At 36.0% G+C, this 20,675-nt stretch overlaps 1 protein-coding gene across 2 annotated transcripts; it reads left to right on the forward strand.

The window, feature by feature from the left end:
* Positions 1–378: 378 nt before the first annotated feature.
* LOC120625077 (spliceosome-associated protein CWC27 homolog) lies at positions 379–17,277 on the forward strand. Of its 2 annotated transcripts, XM_039891993.1 has the most exons (10): positions 384–545; positions 1,458–1,566; positions 2,420–2,520; positions 3,654–3,804; positions 5,023–5,215; positions 6,825–6,955; positions 7,816–8,053; positions 9,094–9,291; positions 15,739–15,858; positions 17,108–17,277. In XM_039891993.1, exons 1-10 carry the CDS (start codon positions 504–506, stop codon positions 17,256–17,258), a joined length of 1,434 nt encoding a protein of 477 aa, XP_039747927.1. In that variant the 5' UTR covers positions 384–503; the 3' UTR covers positions 17,259–17,277. The 2 variants fall into 2 exon arrangements, with proteins under 2 accessions (XP_039747926.1, XP_039747927.1); XM_039891992.1 differs by lacking the exons at positions 15,739–15,858; positions 17,108–17,277 and adding an exon at positions 11,192–12,342 and having other exon boundaries at positions 379–545.
* The last annotated feature ends 3,398 nt before the right edge of the window (positions 17,278–20,675 follow it).

Genomic DNA, 20,675 nt, shown 5'->3' on the forward strand with positions numbered 1-20,675 from the left:
AAAGTTGACATTAACAATCAGCAAAGTATTATCATCAATGTTATCAAAGAGAATAGGCGAAAAAAAGTAAAGGCTCTCTATTAACAACAAATTCCTTGATTTAGAAATGTTTCTTTCACAAGAGTGTTTATATCTGTGCCAAAGTGTATAAAGGTTATTCGTTTATTACCTTCGCTACTTAGATAACTTTAAAGATTAAAGATACAATTTTAAGAAGAGATAATATCCTTCTTCAAACTGCTAGAGCTCATGGCTCCCAAAAAAACATTTACAAGTGAATTTAAGTGTCAAATGGCTATTATGTGGGGGTAATCACACATGGCTGAATGGTGCTATATACCTTTGCGTTTTCGATTCAGGAAAGAAAAAAGAAAAACAATTTGGCTGTCATTGTCAAATATCGTAAACATCCATTGACAATTTCGTTTGAAGAAAAATATCAACAATTTGCTGTTTAAATAGTATGAAGTGATTACTACGCAAAGTTAATTGAGTAATTAAAAATGAGTAACATTTATATTCAAGAGCCGCCAGCTTTGGGAAAGGTAATTTTTCTCGTAAATAGAGGGTCAAGTACAGTGACACTTTTTAAGTCCGGGCTGGTACCGAGGATTTTTACAGAAAATCTCAACCCCTGGAGTTCATGGCCAGACCTTGTTATCCTTAGTTGAACACGCAAATAGACTAATACCTCATCTAGTGCTTACAAAGCTCTGGATCAATGTGGCAGTTTAAAATTGGTCACTATCATCACTTTCAACTTCTTAACAGCCCACTAGGGCACGGCACGGCACGGCACGGTTCTTCCGTCAGAATAAAAGAGGTTATGACCCTCATTCAAAACAGATTGGTAGACTTCACACACCCTTGAGAACATCATAAAGAACTCAGGCATGCAGGTTTCCAAACAAAGTTTGTTATTTGATGAAGTGATCTTTAACTGCTTATAAAACTCCAAAAAGTTAGAGGTGCATGGATGGAGATCAAACTTAGTCCCACAAAAGAAACTTACTAGGCTATCATAAGTTCCAAATTATCACATATTCACTAATAATATATAGAATTTGGGTCTTAATGAGCTTTTCCAATTGTTTTGACTGACATGAATTACGGTATGAAAATAAGTTCTTGACCAGAACCATTATTATATGCAAAGTTACATAGCGCAATAAAACAATGATAAACAGTATACATATGTTTGTAACAGTTCAGTATGGATTTTTAAAATTGTATACAGTATATTTATCCAAATTTTTGTTTTTTTATCTTTTAGTAAGGCATACATAAAGTTACTTTGGTCATTCACTAACAAATACATTCATTCACTAAATAACAAATAATACTCTAGTGAAATTATTCTTTCAATGGCCCAACAATAACTACCAGCCAGTCCAATGACCAGTAGAACATAAGTTAATGAAAAGATTACATAATCATTAAAATATCTCAACGTTTAGGTCCTGTTGAAAACATCAGCAGGCGATATAGATATTGAATTATGGACAAGGGAGGCTCCAAAAGCATGTCGTAACTTTATACAGCTCTGCATGGAAGGTTATTACAATGGTAAGAAAATAAACATCTTAAGTACAATTTTATTAGTATTATTATATTATAACATTGTTTTTCCCACTCTCACATCTGGAAACTGCTGTCTGTTGAAGTTTGATATAGCACTGCATAACTATTATGACGTTATGCGCTATGTTTAATAATAAGGGGGTCTTGCTAATAAACAGTGCATAATGTTTTTAATGCAGTGTTCAATAATGCTCTGATTTGAAGTGTGGTTATTCACTGCATTTCCTCCAACCACTAAGTTTTTTGTTATAGATGACAATTTATAATTAAGAATAGAAGCAGGCAAAATAATATTTTTTTTTTTTTTTTTAACTCAAAGTTACTTGTTATCTGTTTCGATCTGTTAGTTGTTTATGGTAGGTGTTTTCTATATCATGTTTTTCATAAATGACTGACAACTGACTTATATTTAGGGTCAGACCAGGGTGCAGAATAAAAAGATATTAAGACTAATATAAATTTATTAGTCTCAGAATTACATTAATAATTATTATAATATTAAAACTTAACTTATTAACTACGTTCAGCCAATTTGTGGCACAAGCTCCCTAGCTAAGGTCTTACTATTAATTCCCATAGGAAGAGTGGTAAAAAAGGTATTGCATCACGATTCAAAGCTAGCCTCCGGACTTTGCTGCGGCAACGCATCTAGAACATGATGCAATACAGCTGCTTCTTGGTTAGCAGGCATACTGTGGCTATTCTGTGTGTATGCCTACGTAACAACTGCATATTGTCTGCAAAATGTACAATAATATTCATTTGTTGTATTTCCACCTTGTGGTGGATCTGCATAAACTGGTCAGTAATGAAGTAAATATTTTTTAATTGTTTTCAGGCACAATATTTCATAGAGTGGTCCCCGGTTTTATTGTTCAGGGAGGTGATCCAAGTGGAGATGGCACCGGAGGAGAGTCTGTATATGGTGCCACATTTAAAGTAAGTCTTCTTCAATGATATTTAGGTATACCAACTGCCCTGTGCGAAAAAAAACTGGTTGTAGCTGAAGACCAGAAGAGTTCTAAGAGTGTTGCCAGGAGATAGGGCGACCGCAGAAGCTCGCCAGGAGCTCAGTCCCTGGGCTCAAAGAAACCGGTAGGGTCTCATATTCTGCATAATGTACCTATAGTATAGCTTGCACATTTCAATCGCAGAGGCTGTTCTGAGTATCGAAACACTGTAATAGCAGTAAAATGAAACTTATCAACCTTATTGTGACCTTCCAGGCGCATCGGTGCACTGTTGTTTTAAGTGGGAGAGCCAGGGTTTGATCCCCGGGAAGGGCAATATCGAAATTTATTATTTCCGAATTCTCGATGGCATGTTACCACCGAAAAGCAATTAAGCGTTCCGGTACGATGTCGCGTGGAAACCTATAATTGTATGGGTTTAATAAAACTGATATACCGGATACTGGTTATCCTGTTATCATCTTAGACTGCATCATAACTTACCGTCAGGAGAGCTAGCGGTCGAAGGCGAACGTTGAAGCGTTGTAGAGTAACGTTGAAGGTAGAGGAATATTACCCGCTAAGATAGATGGTTGTGGGCTCTTCTTAGACCAGAGCGTGTTTGGAACCCTCGTAGCTTTAGGTTTAAGTTGGCGTACGAAGTTATCACCATCCCCTTACAATTATGTAAACATATATGTATGAACGCTTCATAAGTGCCTGTGATAGGCCTACATGAATAAAAACAATTTGAATTTGAATTTGAATTGAAAAATGAAACCTTGTGTTAAAGCTAAAATTCGTTAACACTTTATCGGGCAGCACATTGGGCAGTGCTGGTAAGATTAGCGACTCTAAAACGGGTTGAAGGTTAACTTTTTTTAAAGACAGCTTTTCGATATTCGCAAATGTCACTACTATTGTTTGCATGTAAAATTCGGCAATGTGGAGTAATTGTCGAGTGTTGCAAAACTGTTATTTTAAAGCAAAAAAGACCTATGCTACTTGTTTTATACACTTGATTACGCTTGCCTTGTTCGTCGGGATTAAAGTCGTAAATTCTTTAATCCTGATTATTATTGTGTTGAATACAAATGACTAAAATACAATCTCATTTATTAGGATGAGTTTCACTCTCGTCTGCGGTTTAACAGAAGAGGTCTTGTCGCAATGGCCAATGCAGGCAAAGACGATAATGGTTCACAGTTTTTCTTCACATTAGGCCCTACGCCTGAACTGCAAAATAAACACACAATATTCGGAAAAGTTACAGGTAAACGGGCTTTGCTTTTTTTAGCTTACCTTTGTTAACCTTCCTGGCGCAATGGTCAGAGTTGTGCTCTTATAATTGAGATGTCCCGGGTTCGATACCCGGATCACCGGTTCGGACAATTTGGGAATATGTAATTTTTAAATTTTTGACTACTGGGCAGCTTCGGTCGTGGCTATTTACCGACAAAGACGATCCGTCTAGGTTTAATATACTACAGCACTGCTAGCACGCAGTGGCGTGCATAGAGGGTGTGCACAGGGTATGCAGATTATATAAAATGAAGAAAATCTCCAGTACGAGATGTAAATACTTTAGAGTAGGCTTTTTATAACTCTTACAACGTCTATCCTTAAGTTTTTTATAACTCGCACTGGAGATTTTCTTCATTTGATATCATCTGCATACTCTGTGCATACCCTCTATGCACGCCACTGCTAGCACGTGCAGGACATTTTTCTCCCTGGACAAAATGTATTTGCTCCCATAGTTTTATCAACTCTCTGAGCATTGGCGCAAGTGTCGAAATAATTATGTAAATAATATACATATATTACATTATTTTTCATCATCAATTCATTTAATAATAAACAGGGGTAAACTTATACTATTCCCTGTTCACCCATTTACCTGCTGCCTGCTTCTCCTATTTAACTCTCCTAGCCCACCTGGTTTGGCAGGTGGACACATAAATTTTATCCTTTATCAGGGGATGTGATCGGGGGATATAATGGTTGTCTCCTGCCTACGAAAAACCTTAGCATTTTCAAGAAAGTATTTGCCACTCTTCATATTAAAAATAAACAAATGCTTATTTCCTAACTTTGACTGGCGCAGTTTGATTGGCGCAGTGGGCAGCGACCCTGCTTTCTGAATCCAAACTGTGGTTTGATTCCCTGGCAAACGCTTGTGTGTTAAAATTGAATGTTTTTCAGTTTATGGGTGTTTATATGTATATTATACCTAAGTGTTTATGTATATTATTAATAAAAATATTCATCTGCAATCTTAGTATCCATAACACAAGCTACGCTTACTTTGTGGCTAGAAGGTTATATGTGTATTGTCGTTGTATATTTAGTACTCAATATTTTTTATAATTTTTATAAGTGTTTTTACCTACATTTTGAGGAATTATCAAGGGTCGCAGGTTCATATCCTGCCGGGTCCGAAAATTTTTATATGCATTTTAAATGTATAAAATCAGTAATTTTGTCACAGGTGACACAATATACAATGTGCTTAAATTATCCGAGGGTCTAATCGGCCCAGATGACAGACCAGAGCATCCTCAGACAATCCGAAGCACCGAAGTACTTATAAATCCTTTCGACGACATCGTTCCTAGAGTGCAAGAGAAGATAGACACAGATGACAAGCCTAAGAAGAAAAAGAAGGAGGTACAGGGGATAAAGTAAGTCTCGCTAATTGGGTCTTCGTTTAATTGAGTCTGATACCCGTTTTCACTAACCTAAACCACTAACGTTCATTAGGCATCGCCTAATTCGAATGCCTAATGAACGGTCGATGTATGTCTATGAATCTCCTTATATTAGGCATTAGTTATTTAAGCATTAGGTCTAGCGAAAACGGGCATTATTATTTTGCTTGCTAATATTTTAAGTGCCATTGTAACTGTTCCAAATAAAGATTTATTATTATTATTTTATATTTTTGTTATTTTTATTGACGGCCCATTGGCGCAGTTTGCAGCGACCCTGCTTTCTGTGTCAAAGGCCGTGGGTTCGATTCCAACTGCTGGAAAATGTTTGTGTGATGAACATGAATGTTTTTCAGTGTCTGGGTGTTTATCTGTATATTATAAGTATTTTATGTATATTATTCATAAAAAAAAAATATTCAACCGTCATCGTAGTACACATAACACAAGCTACGCTTTCTTTGGGGCTAGATGGCGATGTGTGTATTGTCGTAGTATATTTATTATTTATTTTATTTATTTATTTATAGATCTCACACTCTCATGTTAAGTACCTACTTAAAACGGAGATTTTTGGTTTAATTTAGTTTTATTAGTCAAGTGATGACGTACTCAGTGCCCGATTTTTATTGCTACTATACTTTATATTATAATAGCCACAACAACAGTAACAGTCCAGTGCTGGACTAGAGGCCTTTCCCATTGGGAAGTTTTGCCCAAAATTACCATGCGGGTAGATAGGTGATCGAGGTAGAAGGTAGTAGTAAAACAGAGGACGCTGCTGTATTCTACGTTCTTCATTGTATTCCCATAGTCGTTCATGAACCCTGTGATTAGGGGTAGTGCCCACTTTATTCGGATCTGCTTTCACCAGACAGCACAGTTCTCATATAAAAGAAACTAATTTTATTATTTTTATTAGTGTTTTTACCTACACTTGGAGGAATTATAAATTTTATAAATTTAAAATTCCAATTAAGCTACGGCTTTTACTAGTTGTTGCCCGCGACTTCGTCTGCGTTTGATTTTGTTTTTTGATGTGGCTTTCAATTTAATTGTAGTTCTAAAAAAAAATTAAGTATTCAGTATCGCTAAGCCTTAAATGAGGGGTTTGCTGCTGTCCGCTGAGGAGTTCTGTCCTCTATCTCCAACCACATTCAGATCCACATAAAGTACGGGCAAAATTAAACACATCAGTACCTCTACAGTACAAAAATAATTATTTAAATCGGTTATAATTTGTCGGAGTAATGGTGTGAAATCGTCAAACACTTTCATCCCCTCTCCCAAAGGAACCGAGCTTAATGTCGGGATAAAAAGTATCGTATGTTACTTCTAACAGTTCCAAGAATATGTGTACAAAGTTTCATGAGGAAAGGTTAAGGTTAAACGGTTAAGTAGTTTTTGCGTGAAAGCGTAACAAACAAACTTACAATGACATTTGAAATATTAGTAGGGATTATTTTTATTAGTGTTTTTACCTTGGAGGAATTACATTTGGAGGAATCATAAATCTGTCATGTTCTCCACAGACAAAATGTTGTGCGCAATCATTAATAGTAAAGTAATTGTGTCAAATCAGGAACTTTGGACTACTCTCGTTCGGAGAAGAAGCGGAAGAAGACGAAGGCGAAGCCCAGGAGTTCAGAGGCAAACCCAAATCCACGCACGACCTTCTTGAAGATCCTAAGTTGAGCAAAAAGACTGCTGCTGGTGAGCATCTTCATTAAACTAACCGATGGGCGTCCACTGCAGTACAATAGCCATGTTAGATGGTCAATGGGCATGTAGATGGTCCCACATATTTAATCTTACAATATTGCCTCTATGAAGTGCATGCTAGTATTGGGACATAGTTCATTTGTGCGGATTTCTTAATTCCAAGGTCCTATTATATATTTAGCGTATATTTTCTTCTTGAGGCGTGGGGTCTAGCAACACTCGCTGCGTGTTCGGGTAAGGAGTCGCCACACGCCAATATATATAAAAGGTAAAGGTGACTGACTGACTGACTGACTGATCTATCAACGCACAGCTCTAACCACTTGACGAATCGTGCTGACATTTTGCACACAGATAGTTATTATGATGTAGGCATCCGCTAAGAAAGGATTTTTGAAAATTCCAACCATAAGAGGGTTAAATGCGGGATGAAAGTTTGTATAAAATTCCTTATTTATCAATTTATTTTTCAGGTTACATACATTAAACTTTGATTTCAAGTTTTCGATTAAAAATAAAAAAAACGTGTCTACGTTCATAGTTTTCTATTAGCAGCAAGATTTTTTTTTAAACCTTTGAAGTTAATATTTACCAAATCAAAAATTGAACTTAACTTGAGCGAAGCCGCGGGCCAAAGCTAGTATAAGATACGATTGATGTAATATAAAGACAGATTGATTCAGACAAATAGGTCCAGTAGTTGAGCCGATCTCAAGTAACAAAAAGTATAAACAGACACACTTTCTCATTTATTATATTATAATTAGTATAGTAGATTGAACATGTTAAAAACTATTTGAATTAAAACTGTGTACGAAGAAGCACCATTAACTAGTTCCATTAACTTTCAGAATTAGAACTAGAGAAAGAAGGAGAAGAAGAGTCGCCCAAAGAAACAGAAGAAAGAAAGATGGCTACAGAAGCTACCGTCAGTAATATAAGGGATAAGCTCAAAAAAAGGGAGAAATCACCAGAAAAGCGCGAGGATAGTGTAGAAAGGGATGACGATAGTAAGAGAAGAAAAGAGAGTGACTCAGAAGAAGAATATTACTTAGGAAAAGATAAGGATATGGAAAGGCTAAAAGAAAGGTTAGTTTTAAATTTTAAGGCCCATAAGCGTCCCTTTGCTCAGCAGTCATATAAATTTGGAATCTCCACACTGCTTCAATGCGGGTTGGAGGGCTTTAAAATTTGTTTAATCTCATGTTAGTGATTACAACCGGGATTGGTGGTTTCCCGTGCTCTTAGAGGCACTGGGGTGAACGAAATTTCTGATTTCTAAGCTGCTACGAAATTTCTAATTGCTTGGCGAAAAACCTAACAATTTTTAGCACCAACCCGTTATCGAACGATCCGTAGCCGTATAAGCTACAAGACCAACGGAGAGTCCTTTGATTTTATCTTAGTGAAGTCAAACTCCCTTCAGCCAATAGGGGGGTTAAATAAATATTATTTTAAAAGTCCTATTATTTTATTATATGTTATTACACGCTTTTTATTAGCTTCACTTGTATGTATGTTTGTATGTTTGTAACCTACTTCTTCTGGATTTTGTCCTACTTTGAACGATCAAACTTTTGAAGATTTGATTCAAACTTTGTAGACATATCGAGGACCGAGGAAAAAAAATCATTTAATAAAAGCGTGGGGTGCTTTTTAAGATGTTATCAAAATAACTCACTCACTCACTCTACTCAATAAAATATTTATATCTGTCAATAAAATATTTATAACTATTGACACCATGCACCCCACGCTTTTTTTACAATAATTTTTTTTTTTTTTATTCACACTATTATTAACTTATATTTATGGAAATTTTTAACACTATTCTTAATTTAAATTTATTTTCTATTTTTTAGTTGGGTTTTCTATAAAAAGCGTGTTTTTTAGTTTTTTTTTAAACTATTATTTATTGCAATGTAAGATGGTGACAACAAAAGTAATACCCGAATGAGTCGGGTTTCTTCTTAAAACGCACCCTGTTTAAAAATCTAGTAGCTTTACGTTATCACTGATCGTGATTAAACAACCAAACCATTTTTACCAACGATGTATTTAGAGGTCTATTTGAATAAAAACAATTTTGTCTTTGACTTTGATTATAAAAATAATTAAATACCTTACAGAGATCGAATAAGGAAAGAAATAAAACAGTTAAGGAAAGAAATGAAAGGCACGAAAAACGAGGAGATCGTAGAAGAGAAGACAGAAGAAAAGAAAGAAAAGAGTTTGGAGGCAGACAACGAAATGTACAAACAGTTTGTTGAAGAGCAAGAGAAGTATAAGAAGATAAAGGAGAAAATACCTAAGAAAGGAGCCGCTAGGTGAGTATATTTTTCTTTTCATAATTTCATTTTCCTGACGTCCCTGGTGCAGTAGTCTTAAAAGGAGAAAGTTCTGAGTCAACCGAAAAGATAAAAGGTCTGAATTTTGCCGCCAAGCGATTTGACGTTCCAGTACGAGGCCGCATAGAAACCGATTAGGTTGCCACAGTTGAGATGCAATACAAGATGGTAGCGGGCCATCTTATATTGCATTATCATTTAGAACTAGGTTAGACAAGGGCTATTTTGTACATAGTGGAATAAAAAAACCCATTATATTTATCTCAATCGAGACATATTTTAACAAAATGTATTTTAGATTTGTCTAATTTCGCTTTTGTTGAGCTACGTTTTTTGAGAATTTTTAGAGCGCTGACCCACCACTCTTCGACACAGCGGTGGGCTTTAACAATAATAACCACGTGTTTATAATCATCATATCAACCCATTACCGGCCCACTAATGGGCACGGGTCTCGTCCCACAAAAAGAATGGGTTAAGGCCGTAGTCCACCACACTGGTCCAATGCGGATTGGTGGTCTTCACACACTTTTGAGAACATTATGAAGAACTCTCAGGCATGCAGGTTTCCTCACGATGTTTTCCTTTACCGTTGAAGAAAGTGATATTTTAATTGTTAAAAACGCACATAACATAGAAAAGTTAGATGTGCGTGCCGGGATTTGAACTTACCCTCTCGAAAGTGAAGTCGAAGCCCTACCCACTGGGCTATCACATGTTAGTGATATATATTTGTAACTAAAGAAATAAGAAGGGGGAAAATGATTGGCCACCTATTAAGACATGATGAATTTATTACAAATCTAATTGAGGGAAAAGTAGAAAGAGGTCTAGGAGGTCCGAGAATGGCTTTAGTTGGACAAATAAAGCGAAAAGTTCGGATGGGAACTTACAAAGAGGTAAGAGACAGGGCCATGGACAAGGCCATAGACAAGGTTGGAAAAAGCTGCACCGACAAGAGTTTAGCTCTTAAGTTTAAGAAGAGTGATAATTACCGGTACCGATATACTTTTTAACAACAACTTTAGCCCGGCCCGGTAATCGAATCCACGACCTCGTGATGCGCAGTTGAACTTACTAACCACTAGACCCACGAGGCAGTTTATAGAAATTGTATTAAAGTGACTAATACAATAATTTTATTGAAACGCCTTTCGTCACTTTCTGCCCCTTGTGCGCTGACCATTAGTGCTCCTGTTCTCATATGTGACGTCACAACAAATTCAACATGGCGGACACGACCTACAAGACTACACGCAGATAAATAAAAATACAGCAGATTGAGTTTGATATCAAATAAATGATTTCATTTTGATAATATCGAAATCGGTTATTAGTTAATGATTCGCTGTAAACGAGTGAAATGTGGAGGAGCTATGGAATAGAAATATACGTCAATAGATCGGTTTAAATGTGCAAAATGTGATAATATAAAGTGGAAGAAAACACGAAACCTGCTAAGCGAGAGTTGAACAATACGAAGGGTTGCGTTTCACGGTGCAATAAGAAAAACTACATAATATTGGCATAGTAAGATTGAAGAACAACGTTGTTTTATTTTTTTATTTGCTCCTATAGTGCAAATAGATATACACATTTGGTAATAATTGCTAACTTTCTACCTTCTTGTTCCGCTAACAGGCAGAATGACGTACGGACAGCATTTAGTAACAGGGAACGTTGGCATCCTTGGTGTACGGTAGCCTAAAGTACAAAAAGGTATTACATGTAGGTAAAGAAAAATTAAACAACACTGTTTAGATTCTCTTAGTCCCACCCTGACAAACATGTACAGTAAATACAGTAATTTATTTATAGAGAATTTCCACGTAATAACAGTTACGGAACCCTATATATTCAAGATGGCCGTCCTTTTCAGAAGCAGACGAACGAAATTCACAAAGCCACCGATAAGAAAGAAAGCGTGGGCCAAGAATTTGTACGAAAATCGTGACTATCCGGATAACTATACGGATTCCAAGTTCCTCGAAGATTTAAAAAAGAATTTGTACGTTGAAAAAGTGACCTTAAAAGAAGCCGTGCATGGATCGTTTCGAGTCGTCCAGCGTTTGTGTATATGTGTGATTTACGCCATATTGTTTATCTATATGCACAATAATTGGATACACACTCACACAGTGATTAGTTTAACAATATCTGTCGCGGTTGTGTGCTACATTATGTATTTTTATATTGAAGGCGGTGATTTGTTAGTTCATTTTAAAATAGTTCTTATCTACTTAGTTATAGGGTATATTTTGTCACCTATTTTACACACTTTGACAGATACGGTCAGCACAGATACAATATATGCTTGGTCTGTGATAATGATGTTAGTGCATCTTATGTTTTTCGATTATAACGTTCCGGCTGCATTCGTATCGAAAACGTTATCGATAAACGCAGCGATATTTTCTTCCGTATGCCTCGTTTCTCGTTTGTCGACGCCGTTCGATGCATTTGTTCTACTAACTATATCCGTTAAGCTATTTGTGTTGAGTCCGCAATTGTTTAAATCGATATCTAATTCGTATCTATTCATAACGTTATTCAGTATAACGTTATTGGTAACGGTTATTTCTTTGTATACTGTTTCGGGTGTACTGTTGTTTTATTTTATGGTTTTAGTTTTTTTTCTGAGTGGTTACTGCCCCGTTATGTTCGTAAGATGGCAGAAGTATAAAGATAACATCTATGGACCGTGGGATGAGGCGATACTTAATAATTCAGATGAATTTGACGATTTCCCATAGTAAAGTCTCCTCTCACAAATAAAGAGATTGCTTTGATATTTAAACCGTTCTTAAACATTGCAATTGGTGCCAGTAAACATGTAAATGTAGGTGCCATTTATCATTGCAAAAAGTATTTGAGCCTGGCTGTACTTCACCAAAAATTATGTGTGATAAATCTATTTAAGAAAATATTAATAAAATGGTAGTGTTTGTCGGAGTTTTCGAAATAACTGAATTTTATAGTGGAGCGCCGTAAGATTTATACCTCGGAATCCAGGGCCACATTTTTGAAATCTGTTTTTAACAGCCTATAAAACAATTTAAAAAAAAATATTTTTCCCGATCTTAATTTTATAATTATTAAAAAAAAAAAATTATAAATTTTTGGAGTTTTCTTTTATTTTCATTATTTTAAAGTTATATTTTGAAAAGGAGAATTGTTACGAACTTGTCCTTGGACTTCAAGGGACTGCAGGTATAAATAGTAGTTAGTGGTGGGGAAATAAGTCTGATAGAAATTTCAAACCACAAGTTTTTTTATAATTTTGTTTATCTGTCTTTTTGCCTGTACAACCATATGATGTAAGGTTTGCTACGATATTTAGACATCAAATGGCTATACTAAGGAACAGTAGGACCGATTTTGATGCAATTTTCTGGCAAGTATAAGAATAAATAGAGAGACTTATGTTACGTTATAAGCTCGTAAATTTTTACTTATATTATAAATGCGAATGTTTGGATGCATGGGTATTACTCAATTACGCGAGATCGGTAGAAAGGACCTGATGAAATTTAGCACTCAAATAGAACAGTCTGGAATAGCACATAGACTACCCACAACTGGGCACGGTTCTCTTCTCAGAATTTGATGTTAATGTTGGAAAAGAGCAACTGTTGAGTTTCTTGCCGGCTTCTTCTCGGTAGAATCTGCCTTCCGAACCAGTGGTAGAGTCGCTATAAACAGACAGACTTGACGTTTCAAAGTGCTCATATTAGGCCTACTTGAAATAAATTAATTTAGAATTTTGAATGAGGAAGGTTTTGTCTACAGTCCACCATGGACTGGAGGCCAAATGCGAATTGGTAGACTTCACAAGCCGTTGAGAATGTTATCGAGGCATGCAGGTTTCCTCACGATGTTTTCCGTAACTGTTAAATCTAGTCATATAATAGCTTAAATTAAAATAAATATCACGTTCCAATAAAATTATAACATTATCAATAACTGGTATTTATGTACGTATACCGTTATGCTTGATTTATGTTCAATGCATAATTTCTTTTAATATAAATCTTTTTCTTGTGTTCTTTGCGAGCGGTTATTGCCCCGCGGTGCTTGTGAGATGGTAGAAGTAGAAAGATAACATCAACGGACCGTGGGATAAGGCTATAATTAACAATTCATATGAATTCGACGATTTCCCATAATTAATATTAAGTATTTTTAATTAGTCAAGAGCGATGATATTTAAATGCATATTAAAGGATAGATAGGACCAAAATTAATTTGCTAACGTCCGTTTTCTATATTTAATTTATCCGTAATCTATAAATTTATTACTATCTCAGCAACGTTTTAATTTGCAAAAACTATTTTGCTACTAGCAACTTGTGTTACTGAATACAGAAATTTTTAAACGTAAAACTTAATTTCATGGTTTATGGATGGAAGAAACTTTTCAAACAGTTGATGTAACAATTCATTTTAGCAAAGATACTTTTTCATTTAATTATCTCTTATTTGTTTATTTTTATTGTGCATTTGTTTTTAATATAATTAATAAATAAAGATGGCGGACAATTATTGTATGACATAGGTATCATATTATTATATAAGAGCTCTCTAAGGAGAATATTACTGAAATATGTTTTAAATTTTGCTTATGATAATTATAGTTAAAGTACGTATTAGTTCACGGCGATTTAACTTATTTTTCAGATAAAATACCGTATTTAAATAAATCAGCGCTGAAATGGCTGTTTTACGACAAGTTAATATCATTATAATTATCATGAAAATTTATGTTTTTATTTTTTGTTGTATTTAAAGTTTATGAATACTCATTTAAGAACTTTGTATTCTAAGAATTGTATTCACAGAATTAAGAATAATATTTTAATGATACGTGAAATGTTTGGTTTTATTAAAATACTAGTTAATTTCGGCACGCATCAACTGGCTTAATAACCATTTAAGCTATATTTTGGCTATTAGTGAATTATGATTAAACTCGTAGCAGATTTTTTCTAGCTGTCCAGTCCACTATAGGTTAGCCCTTGACTGTAATGTCGATTCATCACATCAACCCATTACCGGACCACTACAGAGCACGGGTCTCCTCCCACAATGACAAGGGGTTAAGGCCGTAGTCCACCAGGCTGGCCTGCTGAAGATTGGTGGACTCTACACACCTTTGAAAACATTATGTAGAACTCTCAGGAATGCAGGTTTCCTCACAATGTTTTTCTTCACCGTTGAAGCAACTGATATTTTGATTACTTAAAACGCACATAACTTAAAATAGTTTAAAGTTTCTTACTGGGATTCCAACTCGGCCCCCCGAAAGGGAAGTCGAGCTCCTGCGAAATGCGCTATCACCGCTGTAATGTCGCTTGGTGGTCAATTATTTTGTCAGTAGGGAAACAAGGTAAATGCCAAAGGCAAAGGGGCCAAGGCTGAAGCCTCCCTAAATTGTCCCCGCTGGGATCGATCATCGAACCTGAGACTTACTACTTATAAGACCACAGTCCTCACCACTATATCATCCTTAATAAGGTATTATTATAAAGGAAGTTATAACGGACGGTTATAACGAACGGAGTTATAAGCTACTACCGGACGGTAGTGCCCAATAACTTCCTTTTTGCCCAATAACTAATAATTATGGTAAAAAAACAACCATAACTTTGTAATGACATAATATTACAATACACGATTATGTGTGTACGTGTCCACTAGTATATTAATACTAGCTGGACCTTAACATTTTCTGTTGCTATGGTAGGAATTCCTTGATTTGATCTTCATTTTAAACACAGCTGATGCTTAGGTTTTACGAGCAGTGCGTGTTGCCAGTGACAACTTACGTCTTGGAAACTTGGTCGCTTACTATCATGCTTCCCTCCTTACAAAAAGTGCAATAACTTTGTTTCAGGCCCCACAGACTTATATTTTATATACATATATTATATGAAATCAGTTAAATGCGTTCTACGTGTCTTCTTAGACAGTTTTTTCATTACTATTTTAAATCTTGTTTTTTCCGTTAAATTGGTGAATATAAGTTCAATATCCAGACCTTTGGTGTATAATTTAAGTATCTTGATCAATATATCTTAGTTATACAAAGTTTAGTCATACTATTATTTAATGTCACAAGATTTAAACTAGTTATTGCACTTATTGTCACGAAGGCAGTATGGGTGTAGAAGAAGGCTCAGTGTCACTCAGCGGGCGATGGAGAGAGCTGTGCTTGGAGTACCTCTACGAAAAAAAAAGCCTGAGTTACTGACATAGCTAAAGTGGCAGTGTCCGGGGCACATAGCTCGGAGAACTGATGGACGTTGGGTTCGCGTAGAACGGACTGTTCGTAGATTCCCAACGAGGTGGAAAGACGACATGATAAGCCTATTTTAGGCATATTTTAATCAATATTTTTCAAAGGTTATATTAAAAATGTTGTTCCAGAGAGGATTTCACACTGCAGTTGCTAGCGAAGTTCAAAACTAAGTTACACGCGATCAAAGAGAAAGCACAAGTCGAGACAGAGACAAAAGAAGATGAAGATAACGTCGATACCGATGATTGGTAAGATATCATTGATTGTAATTAAGCTTCATTATCCGTTAAAGTTTCAAAATTTTTCTATCCTTCCTTCTTGTCTTAACTAAGCATCCAATTAACTTTATTTTGGGTAAAGAGCTAGTAGAAAGGACAGTAAAAAAACGGTTCACACGAGATTTGGAAAGAAACTGTAATAATCGCGGACGAAGAAAGAACGAGGGCAAAAAATGAAAAACGGGTTCATAGCACTATAATAGTTTGATATTTGTCAATAATTCGACTCATTGGCATGGATCGAACGTCAAATTGAGTGTCGGAATCCTTGCCCGTGAAGGCCTAACCGATCATCACAATTTTTAAATAGAAATAACTGCCATCTTTGAAATAGAGAACGAGTAGCAGTGTTCAATTCGCATGGTTACTAACAAAAACCGGAAACTTTTTATACGACTGTGGAAAAAAGGGGTGTAATGTTTTCAGGGTTCACGTAATACCATATGTGATTTTCTTTATTATTAGGTATCGTTAGAATCCTCACATCGTTCCAAGTGACAGACACTGGCTAGATTTTTTTTTGTATCATTTTTAATATGCCGAATATATGGCGCCATTTTCAAATATTAAAATTCATTCAGTTTACTATTTTTAATATTTTTTTATTTGGAGCATTGAGTGTCCAATTTCGATGTTGTTCAATTAATATTATGAGGCTGTGCTAATCATTTTGTTACCGGCCCACTATAGGGAACGGGTCCTCTCCAACAATAGGAAGGGCTTAAGGCGGTAGTCCACCACGCTAGCCCAGTGCCGTTTAGTGGACTCCACAGGCCTTGGCGAACATTATAGAACGCTCAGGCATGCTGGTTTCCTCACGATGTTTTTTTTCACCGAAGCAAGTGATATTTTAATAATTAAATCGCACATAACTTAAAGTTAGAGGTGCGTGCTGGGATTAGAACTCGGCACCCCGAAAGTAAACTCGAAGGGCTACCAACTGGGCTATCACCGCTTTAGCTTATGTTCATTATTCACCAATTATCGACTCACTACAAGACACGGGTCTCCTCTCAAGATGAGGAGGATATACTTAGGCCGTAGTCCACCATGCTGGCCGAATGCAGATTGATAGCCTTGACTCGGCTGTGAGTACATTATGGAGAGAGTTCTCCACGCGTTGTTTCAAGATGTCTGTCTTCACCGTCGAAACGTGAGGGGATCGAAAAACTAAACTATCACCGCATCATCATGTTATACCTAAATGTTTTATTTACAGGATGGGTCACACACTTTGTTTCGAGGACAAAGGTGCAGTCCTAGCGAAGGATGCATCGACTAAAGGAGACGACTGGTTTGACATCTACGACCCTAGGAACCCCATCAACAAGAGAAAGAGGGAAAACACTGAAAAAAAAACTAAGAAATAAAATATATCCATCTCACTCTCGTATTTTTTTTTACTTTGGTATATTATCATAATTTCACTTCTGTTGTCGTAAATGTGATAGCATTTTCATCGTGGTACTAAGATTAACCAAGTCGCAGGTAGCAGTGCAAGTTTGGAGCTTTGGCCCGCCACTCTGTATCAATTCGTAATGGTAGGTTTTACACACCCTTTTCCCTACTATTATGAGCTTCTGCTTTTTAAACATCAAAAATCTACACTTTGCCAAAGCTAACAAATGTAACAAAATTCAGAAACTAAACTAAACCATATTGACTTTATAATTACGTCATAATGTATATAATGTATTACTTTTGGCTTTCCACATGGGAATGTGGGAATTCCAGAAATCGCATGACAGAAATTTCACGCAAAATCTGAGTAATGATGCAGTCTAAGATGGCAGTGGGCTAGTTTGTTAAACACACACACAGGCACACACATCAGCCTGTACGTATTGAGATACGGTTCAAACACTGTCTAAGCGACACTTTTTTGTATGTCTGAATAAGCCGATGCACGAGCGACATTTATGAAGCAAATATGGCAGTTGAACCCTTCGGCGCAATATGAAGATCCCGTGGTATGTCATCGTATAATTTTTTGAGCAAGAACGCCAAGCCAAGCTACGTCATATATGACATATATTACGTATATTATACCCATATCCAATCGAACCCCCAATCGGTTTAGATGCGGCATCGCACCAGAAACTTAAATCGCTTGGCAATACATCTATGCCGGTCTTTCGCCAAATCATACCAGAGACAATTTAGAAAATATAAAGTACCCCTGCTACAATACACACTGACTACCGCACTTACCACGGCGCTTTGGTCATCAAAGTAAATCTTGAGAGACTTCATTTATTGAAATTACGCATAAATAAAAATAAGTGAATAGGTATAACAATATCAATGTGCTTACATAAACACTACCATGTCGTGACCGAGTGAGAAATGACTGCTTTGAAATGTAAACATTCTTTTCATTAGGTACTTTTTAGTGTAAAGTATGTTTTAAAAATATATAAAAAAAAATATAAATAAAAACAAAATATATTTTGTTTATGTAGGTAAGTATATATATATAGTAAGGTCCGTGTACCGAAATGAAACCAAACTCATACTTAATTGATTTTTTTCAAATAGATAAACTTTCTTAAGGTACTTCGTGCAAAGCCAAAATATTAGTGTTTTTTTATTATTTTCTTAGCAATTTAAAATAAAGTTAAATCTCAAAATTAACGTAAAGATTATTAACATCGTAAGACAGGTAAGGAAAAATAGACTTTAGTATTTACTGTACACACCTGAGTCACATTTTAAACAATAAGTTGTTAATGTTATCAGGGCGGTATCACAGAGCAGAGGTCAAAGTTTATGGGTCAGCAACTGTAATTACTTGCCCACCACTTCAAGTGATGGGCAGATTATTGAGTTTTAAACGACCTTTTCCTGTTCATCATTTTAACTGTGTTCAAGAAAAATGCGGTGGTTCGGTATCCAATGGTCCTTCAAACAAACAAAAGGTTACATATCCAGAGTGTTTATCATGTACGATGTCGGTTGATCGCTATGAATAATGATCCATCCAAGACTATTGAGAAATTACATAATCTAATTTTTGTCCAACTATAATTAAATGGCAGCCATTGATTAATTAGGTACTTGTATGTATGTAGGTAATTGTATGTTAGTGAAGCACTAGAGAGTTTATTTTGCAATATCCAATAACGTTTAGGTCCTACACTCATAAAATAGGTTTTAATAACCCCCGACACCAAAACGTCAGGGTGTTATAAGTTTGACGTGACTTGTGTGCGTGTATGTGTGTGCTTTCGGTGTGTCTGATTGAGGGTGCGCGTGAGATAACTTTGCTTTAATTTGGGTGGCATGTTGTGTAAGTAAGAGATCGGCGATCTTTAAGGCAACTTGTATTTTTGGTGCCGCGGCTCTGAATCGAACGATTGCCCCACGCTTCGTTTTCCTTTGACCTAGCCCTATATGATGAGTTTTAGTAGGTCGTATTTTCGGTTTCTCATTATATGGTCGAGATATTCAAGCCTTCTTTTCTTTACTAAATAGACAACGTCTAGACTTCTTTATGCGACTTAGCATGGAACGTTTGTAGGTTAAAAGATTTTATATACAACGTGTAAATAAATACAGAAAAATACTTCGGATGCTTTAGAGGCACATTGTTTAATGTCTCTGAGATTTATCAGTGAAACCGAAATAGCTTTTGAGTAAGCGTAATATAAGCTTAAGCGCTAATAATTTTTGAGTAAGCGTAAAATTGTGGCGGCCACATGCAAATATAAGGTCAAGTGACTCCTGTCACTCTACTAAGTACGCGTCGCATAGTGTAAGTACTATGCACGTGTCCGGTGTCGGTCTTTTATCTTCCATAGGGTTGTCATAAGTAAATACGGAGAATGTTTTGAATTAGTTTGTATGGAAAAATAAATATGCTTCTTTTGATTTAATATTTTTACAGAGTGACTCCTTATGAAATAGACTTATGCACCCTTCAACAGTATTTCGTAAATCCGTTACACTTTGTATAGCTAGCTGTTACGGGTTACCCACGTTTTCGTCGCGCTAATTAAGGTTTTTTTGCAAATCCCGTGGGAACCGTCCGTTTTCCCGGGGTTTTCTTAAGTCATCATAAGTACTGTAAACATGAGGTACATTCTTTTTATTTATCTCAATAGTTTTATTTCAGCCAATTTACAGAAAACCATAATGAATTATACACTAAAACTTTCCTTATGAATCTCTTTGTTTATTAGTAAAACCATATGAAAAGCCGTTCGGCAGTTATTCAGTTTTCCGGGCCCAGACAGACAGACAATCGCGAGGAGCACTTTGTTTTATAATATGTAGTGATCATGGTTTTTGGGGTAGGTGGGCAATGTGGAATCACGAGTTCCGTTCGGGAACCCCAAAACTAATGGTATTCAAAAATATAATAAAATTTTAATGCAAACATACGATACAAAAACTTGAGAAGTGATAAATTCTGATGCGTGTAATTTACTGATTGCAATCTTATAACATTTCGATAATAAAAAAAAAACACAAAAGAACATCCAGAGGTCTTTCAACTTAGCGGTGCTAATCTGAAATTATAATTAATGAATGAAAATTTGTACATACTAGTACACTAACGAGAAGAAGGTTAATGTTTGACGTCCTTCCTGTCGCAGTGCTGAGCTATGTGGCATTATAAATGAGAGGTCCCGGGTTTGATCCTCGGCAGAAGCAATTTGGGAATTTATAAGTTGTCAATATTATATGGTCTCCTCTGGGCGGAGGCTTCGGCTGTGACTAGTTACCACCCTACCGACTAATTTAAGCGAGCGACTGGAATTTCATCTTTTCAGTAATGATGCAGT

Source organism: Pararge aegeria, chromosome 7 (assembly GCF_905163445.1).
Source record: "Pararge aegeria chromosome 7, ilParAegt1.1, whole genome shotgun sequence".
Classification (NCBI taxonomy): domain Eukaryota; kingdom Metazoa; phylum Arthropoda; class Insecta; order Lepidoptera; family Nymphalidae; genus Pararge; species Pararge aegeria.